Source organism: Echiichthys vipera, assembly GCF_963691815.1.
Source record: "Echiichthys vipera genome assembly, chromosome: 2".
Classification (NCBI taxonomy): Eukaryota; Metazoa; Chordata; class Actinopteri; order Perciformes; family Trachinidae; genus Echiichthys; species Echiichthys vipera.
Genome location: NC_139827.1, coordinates 22,475,620 through 22,489,127, shown reverse-complemented (window position 1 = coordinate 22,489,127; position 13,508 = coordinate 22,475,620). Strand labels below are relative to the sequence as shown.

General features: G+C 38.6%; 1 protein-coding gene across 1 annotated transcript; it reads left to right on the top strand.

Annotated features, from left to right (window-relative positions):
* Positions 1 to 11,630: 11,630 nt before the first annotated feature.
* LOC310958731 (trace amine-associated receptor 3-like) lies at positions 11,631 to 12,626 on the top strand (the record flags this gene model as incomplete). The annotated part of the gene is made up of 1 exon (XM_083929807.1): positions 11,631 to 12,626. The coding sequence occupies one exon, from the start codon at positions 11,631 to 11,633 to the stop codon at positions 12,624 to 12,626; it is 996 nt and encodes a 331-aa protein (XP_083785933.1).
* Between the last annotated feature and the right edge of the window lie 882 nt (positions 12,627 to 13,508).

Here is a 13,508-nt window from a genome sequence, read left to right as displayed (position 1 = left end):
TGTAAGTCATATAAGGATCCATAAGATTCAATCTGTGTTTGTTATTTTCAACATTTAAAACTTATCCTAGACATATTAATTAATATTACAAGGTTTTACATATTGTCATTTATTATCTGTTTAACTGCCTCCACAGCAGCCTAGAATTTGCTCACAATTTGCCTACATTAAAGTATGTCACAAACCAATTATTACATGCTTATACTACTACAAACTAACGACTTAAAGTAAAGTGTTTCCCTGGTTATTTCACAGATTTAGATTTTACATGCAGAATGATTATCAAATGAAATGATTAACTTGTAAAAATAAGATAACATTTGAACTTCGCTTGGTATAATTTACATTAAAATTCTACCTACATATTTATGCGTCAGTAATAATATCATATAACTCTAAAATTTTGCTTAATAAGCAATTTTACTTTGTATCCTAGTACATTGTGATGCTGATAGCCTCTTTTTCCCAAGTAGTATTGGTATTTACGTTGAGTTTTTATTACTTTTATTGACATGGAAGATCTCACCCCTCGCTGCTTCAGTTGAGTGAAATATTCAGAACCAGCGGCTGTAGATTTTTGATGGTGACAGCTTAAATACAATGTAAATATTCTCAATTTCCCCTGTATTAGTTTATACACATTTACCTTATTCAGCCGGCACTATTTAGAAGTTTTGTAAAGGTGATATTATATAAGGTTCTCCAGCTGTAGGTCAAAGGCCAGCAGACATGGCGTAGTTTAAGTTGCTGTTGACCTTACTAACAGATATCCTGTGAGCCAGATGACCTGAGGAATCTTCAAAGACGTATTCAAGCATTTGTGTATTTGTGGGTTATTGACTCTTAAATCAAAGCCGTCCTGCTGCGAGGAGGAGTAAGGTGAAGCGGCTTACTGAGGGGCTTTTGTTCCACGGCGGTGCGGTTCACCTCTCTCAATGAAGGTAAAGAGGAGGTGATGCATATGCAGAGTTTGTGTGAAATAAGAGTAAAAGACTTTGACTATTTATTCATACGTGTGTGTATGTGTATGTGATTGTAAGAGAAGCCCATGTATGAGAGAGACAGACAAGAGAGTGATGTGTGTGGAGAATGAGTGGGAAGAAGGAGCCAGGCTCGTCTGCAGATTTAGATCAACCTTTTCATGGAAAGAGGACCCATGCTGTTTTCCTCTTAGGCCGTGCCTGACTGTATGAATTCATTATGCCTTTAGGGGAGCACTGGTCCAAAAATCAGCACTGAACCCCCCGCGCCCCCTGCCAAACCATCAATTGGGCCTACATTTATTATTTTGACCTTTCCTTTGCAGGGGAGTGACATCAAAGTGGATCCTTGACGAGTTCCTCTGTAAAGAGACGGAGGTGTCATCCTCACAGTGTGAGAGGCAGACTGCCGGCCTACGCTGGTTTTGTTGTCAGAGAAGAAGAGCAACGGAGTCTGGGTCGACATAATTAAAATGAGAATCAATTAGGCTTTGGAGTATGGAAGGGAAACTGTGTGAAACCAGGCGTGTTAATGTGTGGGCATGTTTGTTTATGTGTTTACTAACCTTTGACACATTCAGATGATTTGATAATTTCCCAAATTTAAACTTGGTATTTTAAATATATATTACTCCTACTTCAACCTTACATTATCATTTTTTGGGGTCTTGTTTCAAGTAGGAAATGCAAGCTAGCACTTAATCATGGTCATTCAAGCACTTTGCACACTAGTTGTTTTGATGTCTCTCACTTTCTCTCTTCTCTTTACCTGCCAATGGGACATGGGAAGCAAATTAGCCACCTGGCTAAAATCCAACACATATTTACATGTTCATTAATATGTTCTGTCCCATTTTTAAAAATAAATAGAATTAAAAAAAACATGATAATCATAAAACAAGCAATCAATTAAACAAACAAACATGTAGTTATACTGTATGTTGTCTGTTTAACATTCAAATATTCTGTTTGTATGATACAATATCAATGATGGTATTATAATTGTTAATATTATTAACTGAAAAATCGACTAAACACCAGCTGGGACATTTGTTATATGTGTTCCATACAGAGCTTTAAAACACAAAACACTCTTTCCTAGGATGTACTAAGACAGTCTCTGCTCCTTCAGTTACCCAAGAGTACCAAAACTATTTTGAATTTAAAGGTCATGGGAGAGACCAAAATATCAAAGAAAAGTCAGGAAAACCAAACAAAAACTTTTCTCTCAGTTTACAACATGAAATTATTGTAATGGAGTATTTTAATCATGTAGTGCTATCAGCAACAGAAACAGTAGTTTTATTTCAGTCCTTCAGTTCACCTTTTGTGTTGTTTAATTTAAAGCAGAGCCGAAGGAAAGGAAAAATAATTAGTGTTGGTGCTCCCATAAACAAAATACGCACAGTGCTTCCTTGTGTCTCCACTGTTTTCTCATAGTCATGTCATTAACTTCCAAGAAAGTGTACAAAGAACACAATTTTCCTATAATTCAAAAGTGACAACCCATATTTACTACAAATTTGTATTTTAACTGCAATCTACACAAACACACATTTTCTGATGTTTTAGTTCAGTTTGAATAAGTTATTTTAGTTAAGAGTGTGGATAAAGTTGTGGTCACGCTTTTACTTATTTGCTTTATTTAAATAGTACACGTCTGCTAGTCTCCATACATATGTGATGTTAAACATTTGATTTTTATATAAATAATTACAGATTTTCAATGAGAACAGGCTGAATCATTGATTTTATCACCGTAATCTCAGTATAATCAAAATGCCCAGTGCTTGTGGCCTTTAAAGATACTATGCAACACTGTTTTAACAGGGGGGGGGGAAAGCAAACAGCAGTATAGTTCAATTCAATTCAATTCAATTCAATTCAATTCAATTCAATTTTATTTATAGTGCCAAATCATAACAAAAGTGGTCTCAGGACACTTTACAAACTAGGTATAGACCAAACTCTATGACTTATTTATGATTCACAGTTCTAGAGAAAAAGTGGTAAACGAAGGCAACATAAGGTACAACGTCTCCAACCTTGAAAGACACTGTAGCTCAAGGAGATCTGCGGCAGGATTGGCCCTGTACTGACCGCCTCCGCATCTGTTCTCTGGCTGAGCGGAGCACAGACTGTCTTCCCTCCTCAACAGAAAATGAATCTTCTAAACAACATCGCCCTCTTCCCACTGAGGATTGTAACCTATCCACGCTCTTTAAAATATCTCATCTGCCTCTCTCTCCCAGTTTCTTTCTCACGCCTTGTTCTACAGTATGGACCAATATTAAAAGAAAACTATTTATTTTATTTTGTAGCACCTAAAATTCTAATTACTAGTGAGAGCATCAGTAAAATAAAAAAACTAGACAAGACGTATGGTAATAAAAAGAGTACAACACATATGTAGAGTGTTAAATAAAGTGGATTGTAAGGTCTATTACTACAGTGAGTTTCTAAACCCATCGTACAATATGATCTGTGATTGTGTTTTATTTTCTTGATCAGATAATCCTACTTTGTTTGCATTCATTTGAGTGTGAAATGTAAAGTGTCAATTTTGTAATTCACCTTATCATGTGAGCAGCAGTCACAGACCTTATTCTTTGAATAGTAACACTCGGTGTGATATATTGTTTCATGGCATCCGGGCGACATATAACAGGAACTTGGGTAGGGAGCTTAAAATCAAAATGCATCATAACATAAAACTGATCAAATGAGTTGAGTATAAGAGGACCCTAAACATCCCACTGCACACAGTGTCCATACTATAACAGAAATAGCTTTTTTGTCCTTGGTCAAAGCTATTGTAGTGTTTTAATCATGTCAACTGCTTTTCCAACAGGGCCATCTAGTGTCTGATTGGCCACATAGCCACTCCAGTAGAGGCTGAGCCCAACAACTGACAGACTGACTTTCTGTTTCCTGACTCGTTAGAAATGTCGGTGCAGGTTTGGCTATCAGATGGTTGAGCTGCAAGAGATCTCACTGTCTTCAGTTCATCCACTGAAAACGTTCAGTGTGACACATTTCTGCACCAGATGGTATTCATCATCAGCAGATGGCAGCTGTAAGATTGATCCGACATCAGACTGTATTTTCTTCTTCAAATACCTGAACATTATATCATTAGCCAATTTTAGTTTGTTCATGTGAAAATCAAAAAACAAAACAAATGAATTGCAAAACAAAATATTTGCATGTTTTAAAATATTTAAATACCAACCAGTGTTTTGTTGTATATTTAGATATCTGATGTTAGACAAGACCTTTATTTATTTATTTTTTTATCAGTGTTTAAGGTCGCATTCACACCTATAGTTCCCTAGACACTGTGCGATTCAGGGGCGAAGTTGCAACATTGTTGGATTTTTGATTTAGTTTGGTTTTCTTTCGCATTGCACTTTTTTTTAAACGGACCATGTCAAGCGAACCAAACACTGTGAGGTCATGCCGGGCAATTTAGAGTCATCAACTAAACTAACACCTGCATGTCTTTGGACTGTGGGAGGAAGCCGGAGAACCCGGAGAAAACCCACGCAGACACCGGGAGAACATGCAAACTCCACACAGAAGGGCCCCAGCGACAGGGCTTACCACCACACCACTGTGCCTCCCACATTTATTACGATTATTATTATTATTTTTTTAATTAAATGTAACGCCACTACGCGGGGCCTCCGTTTCTTAGTGTGTGTGAAAGCGACCTAATATTACACGTGACCTGTTTGCTCAGATTTAAACGAATCCTGGTTTGTTTCCGCGGACAGTCCATGTTGGTTTTGGGTGGTGTGAAAGCTCAACCAAACTCAGGTGAAACCTGGTGCGGTTTATTTGAGGTGTAAAAGCAAACTGGACCTAATATACACCTTTTCAAAGATGTAAACATCCACAGTCCTAGTTTATTTCCTGTTGCAGTGTATGTGAATGACATCAGCTGACAGGAAGTTACCATGGACCAAGTTGCCTAGCAGTGGAATTCTGTTAAAAAGGTCTTTAGGAAGTGAACCAAATAACAGTTGTAACGTAGGTGAAGGTTATGGCCGGAGATGGTAGCAGTTCTGGTTAGCTGAAAGGCCGGGCAGGCAGCTAAAACGCGTGCTAATGTGCCCTCTTCAGTGGCGAGGGCGGACTATATTTGCCCTTTTTTTTCCTTTTCGCACCTGCCCTTCAAAAGGTCTATTCAATTCAATTCAATTCAATTTTATTTATAGTGCCAAATCATAACAAAAGTTATCTCAGGAAACTTTACTAACTAGGTATATACCACACTCTATGACTTATTTATGATTTACATACACCCAAAAATTCCCCCGTAGAGTACGGTGGCAACGAAAACCTTCCCTTTAACAGGCAGGAACGTCGGACAGACCCAGCTCTGTGGAGGACGGCCATCTGTCTTGACCAGTTGAGGAGGAAGAAAAGGAGAGAGAAAGAGAGAAAAGACGGACAGATGGACAGAGAGAGACGAAGACAGACACACTTTCAGTAACTATAATAATATCTATAGTAATGTGAATATGACTTATATGTTATGGAAGTTAATACAGCAGAATAGTAGAAACAAGCACAGCTATGGTTATAGATTATAATAGTAGCAGGAAGCGTCATGCAGGACCACAGCAGCAGGCACCACCACGATCAGCAGAGACCTGCGAGACGACAAAGCACAAACAACTCCGGGGAAGAAGTTGAATTAGTAACATGCATTGATGAGACAGGAAAAGTATTATCCCCCGGCAGACTAGGCCTATAGCAGCATAATTAAGCAGAACAAAATCAGCTTAAAAATAACAACATTGCTTAGGGCTCGTAAGTCCTAGCTGTAAGCTTTATCAAAAAGGAAAGTTTTAAGTTTACTCTTAAATATGGGGACAGTGTCTGCCTCCCGAATAACACTTGGGAGTTGGTTCCACAAGAGAGGAGCTTGGTAGCTGAAGGCTCTGCCTCCATTTCTACTTTTGGAGACCCTAGGAACGACAAGTAGCCCTGCATTCTCGGAGCGCAGCGATCTAGTCGGGTAATACGGTACTATGAGCTCTTTAATATACAACGGAGCCTGACCAATAAGAGCTTTATAGGTAAGGAGACGGATTTTAAATTATATTCTGGATTTTACAGGTAGCCAGTGCAAAGAGGCTAATACTAGAGAAATATGTTCTCTTCGATTTGTTTTAGTTAGTACACGAGCTGCAGCATTTTGGACCAACTGGAGACTCTTAACAGACTTATTGGAGCAGCCTGATAATAAGGAGGTGCAGTAGTCCAGCTTAGAAGTAACAAATGCATGGACTAGTTTTTCTGCATCTTTCTGAGACACAATGTTCCTAATTTTCACAATATTACGCAGGTGAAAATATGCATTCCTTGTTGTTTGTTTTATGTGAGAATCAAAGGAGATATCCTGATCAAAAATAACACCCAGATTCCTTACTGTGGTGCTGGAGGACAACACAAGATCATCCAGAGTAACAATATCTTAAGCTATTGAGTTTCGGAGGCCTTCGGGGCCAAGTACAACAACTTCAGTTTTATCTGAGTTTAACATCAGAAAATTGCAGGTCATCCAGCTTTTTATTTCCTTAATGCACATTTGAAGTTTAGCTATCTGATCGGTTTCTTCTGGTTTGATCGACAAATATAATTGTGTGTCATCAGCATACCAATGAAAATTTATGGAGTGCTTCCTTATAATATTTCCTAAGGGAAGCATTTATAAGGTGAATAGAATCGGTCCAAGGACAGAACCCTGTGGGACTCCGTGACTGACTTAAGTGTGGATTTGTCGTTAACATGTACAAACTGAGATCTATCTGATAAATAAGACTTAAACCAGCTCAGTGCGGTTCCTTTAATGCCAATTAGATGCTCCAGTCTCTGTAGCAGGATGCAATGGTCAATACTGTCGAATGCAGCACTAAGATCTAGTAAAACAACTACAGAGACAAGTCCTTTTTTCTGAAGCTATTAGAAGGTCGTTAGTAAGTTTTACCAGTGCTGTCTCAGTGCTATGATTTGCTCTAAATCCTGACTGGAAGTCCTTAAATAACTCATTATTATGTAAAAAGTCACACAGCTGATTGGCGACTAATTTCTCGAGGATCTTAGAGAGAAAAGGAAGGTTAGATATAGGTCTATAGTTGGCTAGTACCTCAGGATCAAGACTGGGCTTTTTAAGAAGAGGTTTGATTACAGCTACTTTAAAAGAATGTGGTACATAACCTGCTGATAAAGACATGTTAATCATATCTAATACAGGAGTGCTAACTATAGGTAACACTTCTTTAAGTAACCTAGTTGGAATAGAGTCTAAGAGACAAGTAGAGGGCTTTGATGCTGAAATAGTAGAGGTTAATTTGTTAAGGTCAACTGTAGAAAAGCAGTCCAAGAACATATCACTTCGTACAGTTGGTTCCTGGTTTCCTGAGTTTGAAGAAAAATTGGTGCACGCCACTGCCTACATCAAGAACACAGGCCTAGTGGCACTACATTTATCAGATGATAATAATAATAATAATAATAATATTAATAAATATGTCCAATATTTCATCTTTTTTTAACGACGGCCTGACGTTACGGTATAAGTTTGCTGTTTGGTCCGATTAAAAACAAAAGTGCAGTGTGAAAGAAAACCAAACTAAATGAAAAAATGGAAAAACACATAAACACTTGCATGAAGATAATAAAGTTTTTTTTACACGTGGGTGCGTATGTGCGTTGTTACATGCGCAGACTTAGATCTCGTGCACGTCTGTCTGTCACTGTTAGATGTTTTCTTTTAGGCACGTGCATTCGCATGTTTTGATTGTTCGCAACCTGAAGTAGATCTGGACTGCGCGCACCATCACGGGTACATGCGAGCGTAACGTAGTTTCTCTGTGTTCCATTTTCATCCAGTAGATGGCGCCACTGACAAAATACTACATTGAATGTATTGTAAGACATTGAATTATTGTGTTGTTCATATATTTCAACGCTTGTAAAGGACTAATGTAAGCACAACTCTCCTTAAATTAATAAATAAAGAAAGACAAATAGCTTCCTTCATTGTGCCAGAGAAAGCACGTGGCTGCTTAATGTGCTACTCCACATGCATTGACACAGCCGACCATAACTTTCTGTGAGACAGACTGGAGAAATTTGTCACTCCGGTCCTCGGATATTTTGCATATATATATATTTGTCTTCCTGTTTGTCAAATAATTGATTTGAAGGTGCAGTTGATGGTTTATAAAGCACTGAACTGCTTAGGGCCAAAATACATTTCTGATCTGCTGGTACGTTATCAACCAGCATTCTTCTTCTGACACAGCACTGTAACTTTTATTCTGCTCGATCTGTCTTCTGTTGAGATTTTATTTCATTTTCCTGTCTTGTGCTGTCTTTTGCTTGCCACCCTGATTGTCATGACCCCATTCTTGTTTATTGTTTTTTGTTTTCTTGTCATTGTAAGAGTCTTTGAGTATCTGAAATGCGCTATATAAAATAAATGAATTATTATTATTATTATTATCTAGGTTTTAATTCTAACTTAATAATGTTACATTTTGTATACTTGCTGTATATTTTATGCTTTATTTATTTGCTCACACATACACACGCACACACACTCATCAAACTTAAACTTATTAACACAGAGGATCCATTGGTCTCAGAGCTAAAAAACAAAACACCATTGTGGTTGAGAGCTATGTCGTGTACCAGAGGGACATGTTCACATGTTGTAATAATACCTGATAACACCTTAAACCACAGGTGAATTCCAGTCAAAGGTGTTAATAAACACATTTTAACATCAACACATGATGTAACCATATCCCCTTTACATGTGAGCTATGACCTCAGCTGAGGCAGAAAACATGAATGTACTTGTTTGTGAAAACAAAGTGTTACCAATTAACTTGTGTTAACTTGTACTAATGTGTTAACATACTGTATCTACATGGTGTTCTTTATGTACTACCAGACATATCATGAGCAAAATCATAGTAGAGCATTTCTGCCTTAAAAATGCAGTGTATCAAAGAAAATCTCTAAAATCTGGGCCCTGACAGCCAGGGGCTCACATGACAAACTTAAGGAACCAATTCTGTGAACTTGTACCTGGGGCATTCCATGCAGGCCCCCACGATGTGCGCCGGACTTTGAAACCATTTTGAGATAGTTTCCAAACGATGAAATTACAGCTACTGTGTTGGTCACATGAGGCCGGGGCCCTTTTTCCTACTGACTTACATGGCAAAATGATGTCTGTGAATCTGTGGATAATTATTTTCCAGGGTCACAAACCCCACAAAATGACTTGCGTTTATATCAGCATTTAATCAATTTGGTCTGATAACATTTGGAAAGTCTAGAAGAGCTGCACGCTTAAATCATTGAATCCCCATTTTAGTGAGCCAAAGCATTGAACTGGAACTAGCCGGCTCAGCCGATGGAAGTTTCCAGTGTGCCTGCTCTGTGGGCCCATAACACGGAAGTGGTGCAGTTGAACTTTTTTGGCTGCATGCACACTTCTCTTTAGAGTTATAATCTGTACGATTTTCATCTAGTTCACTGTCTTTAAGTTACTATCTATCAAATAATAAGTTAAAACAATGGTGATTGGTCATATGACCCACTAATGAAAGCAAGAAAGACCATCTGAGTATCTGTGGCGACATTCCTTCACTATATTCAAATGCATTGCAAGGTTAGTGGTGCTTTTTATGTCAGTCAGCAGCGGTTGTTTCTGCCCATGTGAAGCTGTCACTGCTGATTGTGCTGCGTTCACTTGTACTAAGAAATTGTAAACTCATAACTTCTGACAAGTAAAAGTGCAATGAAACAAAGGTTCAAGTCTGAATTCTGAGCCAGGCTCGCTCTTACGTGTTTGACCGGTGCAGTAACATTTCATTCCTGCTGACTCACAATGGAGGATCAACAGACATATTGAGCCTGTGAAAGCATCACGCCACATTGGTGAGAGCTGCCAATCTAATGACGTCATACAGTCGATACTGGAACTCTGGGAGATGAGGTCCCATTACATTAGTTTTAACTAGAATTTTTACTGTGCTTAATTACGTGGTATTAAATCGGTTCACAGGCTCTTCGATACCAATAACAGCATTTTAGGCAGTATGTAGCATTTCCGATACTGGCATCAGTATGAGAACATCTCTAACTGGTGTTACTGGCATAAACCGATAACATTACTTGCCCACCGTCCACACTGTCATTTATTTATGTTTTTTAGAGAATTAATATCCATTTTGTTAATTTTTGCAAATCAGCGCCAATGTGTTAGTGTCTTCTCTGCTCCATCACGTAAAGAACAAGACAATAGAAAAGTCAAACTGAAAAGCACAAGTGCTGTGATTATTTCTATCGTATATATGAATTAATTAATTTATTCATTTGCACACAACTGTATGCACAGCCCACACGGGTTCACAAGACACCAGAAATTCATACAAGCCAGGTCAACACTACGGCATGTACATCTTAAAGCAACTAAGATAGTAAAGAAAAATAAGACATCGTTCAGCATCATAATACCAGAATATTTTCAGTTTCCACCTCACCCAGACCACACCACACACACAACCAAGAATACCAGCTCTCAGCTGTGCAACCAAAGAATTTTGCCCCCTAGATAAATGAGATGTAACATAAGTCAGAGCCAAAATGATGTTTGATATGCACATACGTTCTTATTTAGGCTTTGACAGAACATTTTCAGAACACTTTTCCTTGAATATTAGTAAAAGTTGTCTTTAATGGGGTTAACATTACAGCACAGGTTGTTTCTATGGATTTGTTTTTCATTTATTCTGTCCACTGCAATTTTAATGTGACGTTTCCATAATCGCATCTTTTCACGTTTCCGTTGTATAGATCCTGGTAGCCATCCAATGTCTCCTAGAATTACTGGAATGCGGGAAAATCTATGAACCCCTGAAAAGCCCTTTTTGATTCTTTCAAGCCCCAAACGCCAGCAGCATAATACAATATGGGGGAGACACACGCGCCGTAAAGTTGATTGTATGCAGAGTAAACAAGATCCTTGCATACTTTCAGCTTGTTAATAACAGGCTCACCAAGCGGACGCATCAAGGGACCCAAGACCAGGCTCAAATGATAAAAATTCATCAAGAAAAACCTTATATACACTTACATATTCTAAAAAAAATCAGTCCAAACATAATTCTTTGGGTACATCTTTCCATACCTTTCTTTCGGAAATGCATCAATTGTTTTTTCTCTTATAAATAGATAATCTCGACTTGTGACGCCATAAATTACCTATATTTAACATATTCTGTAGATCTGACTCAGCCAGTAAAATAGACCAAAAACTAGATCATCAAAGCAATAGTTGGGCTTTGGAAACCCAACCCAGGGCTTGATGCGACTTTAACATGGCTTTACAGTTGAGAGCAGCTTGAAACGAATATGTTGCATCATGTAACAGTGTGATAAAAAATAAATAATAAAAGGACATATGAGGAAAAGCAGCCTATCAGCCTTTAGCAGACAGTGATGAGGATGGCTGGGGAGTTGAGGAGTAGGAGGGAGTGCCAAGACACACAGCTGCATGTCCCATTCAATCAGAGAGCTTGAGCTCAGTAGGTTGTGATCATCACCTCTCCTCAGTGCCCGATGATGGACGACTTAGAGGGAGTAAAGCTCTGCTACCCTCAGCTCCCAAACTCATCCTGCAGGGGTTTCATGCGTCGTCGCTCTGAGGCGGTCCTCCTCTACACACTGCTCTCCTCAATCACTTTTATCACTGTAGTTCTCAACCTGCTGGTTATCATCTCCATCTCCCACTTCAGACAGCTCCACTCCCCCACCAACCTACTCCTGCTCTCGCTGGCCATCTCAGACGTCCTGGTCGGGCTGGTCGTGATGCCCTTGGCAACGATGCGATTTGTAGAAACCTGCTGGTTGTTGGGTGATCTCATGTGCGCTCTGTCTTGCTTTAATGCCTTCACTCTCACCTCAGCCTCTGTGGGAAACATGGTGCTCATATCAATCGATCGCTTTGTAGCTATTTGTCATCCTTTGCAGTACTCCAACAAAATCACTCGCAGTAGAATTGAGGTGTCTCTGTGTCTGTGCTGGGCCTGCTCCTTTCTCCACAACGGGATCATTTTAAAGGATTTTCTCAGGAAGCCAGAGAGACATAACTCCTGCTACGGGGAGTGTATAGTGGTGATTAACTATGTCTCTGGAACGGTTGACCTTGTGCTCACGTTCATCGTCCCGTGTTCAGTCATCCTCGTTCTGTACATGAGAGTGTTTATTGTGGCAGTGTCTCAGGCTCGTGCCATGCAGTCTCATAGTATAGCTGTTGCTGCCGGAACAGTGACAGTCACTGCAAAGAAGTCAGAGAGAAAGGCAGCCAGGACTCTGGGTATTGTCATTCTGGTGTTTTGGATGACTTTCTGTCCGTATTTCTACCCCTCTCTCGCAGGGCAGGACATTTCAAACAGTGCTTCATCTTTGGCTATTGTGTCTTGGCTGTTATATTTTAATTCTTGTTTGAACCCAATTATATATGCTTTTTTTTATCCATGGTTTAGAAAAGCTATTAAGTTCATTGTCACCCTGAAAATACTTGAGGAGGACTCTTCTCAGGCAAATATACTTTAAATTTACAGCACATTTTGTCATAACCTGTATCACTTGGCAGGTGAAAGTGTCGCACAAACTAAACTGCTGCTGGTCAATTTTTTTTGTCCTATTTTCTGATACATTATAGACCAAACTAATAGTTAATTGAATCAGAATATAATCAGCAGACATTTTTATAATGAAAATAGTTGTTAGTTGCAGACTTGGTGTAATAATATTTAAGTTAAGTTTAACTTTAGCAAGCAGCCATTTATTACTAAACATGTTATATATCTTTAAATATGGACCTACATGGACCGTAACCTACTTTTGACTGAACCTGCAGGGCTCCCATCAGGTGAAGCTTGGGATTATGCTCCCGTCACAGCACTGTTACTGCACCATAAACTTGTAATAAATATTGTCAATAGAAGATAATAGAAGATACAATTTGGAATTTAGCAAGAGGGACCGTTATTTTTGTCAGCAGAGTAGCCTTACTCCATTACCCCACAATCTTTCAAGTGTTGAGGGGAAATAAAATGTGGAGAAACTGTCTTTAGTTGGGTGTGAATATATTGTTAATGTAATGGAACACTGGATAATCACGGTTATGTGTGAAATACACATTTAAGGATTCCACAGAAATGTCCGAACCATATCTACTTCATGAGAAAAACATTTTTAACAGATGACTTTATGACATTTATCTCTTCCCTGGTTTGTCAAAACTTTTAATGCTCTGGTGATAATAAAGTCTAATGTCTGTCCGATCCACGATCTAGCTGGAGAGAGGACTAAGATAGAAACTATGATATTCAGAGATAAAATATAAAATCTCTTATTATAGGGAATAGAAATATTTTATTGATCCCAAGCTGGGAAATTGCAGCAATATATATATTAAATGATATATTGAGA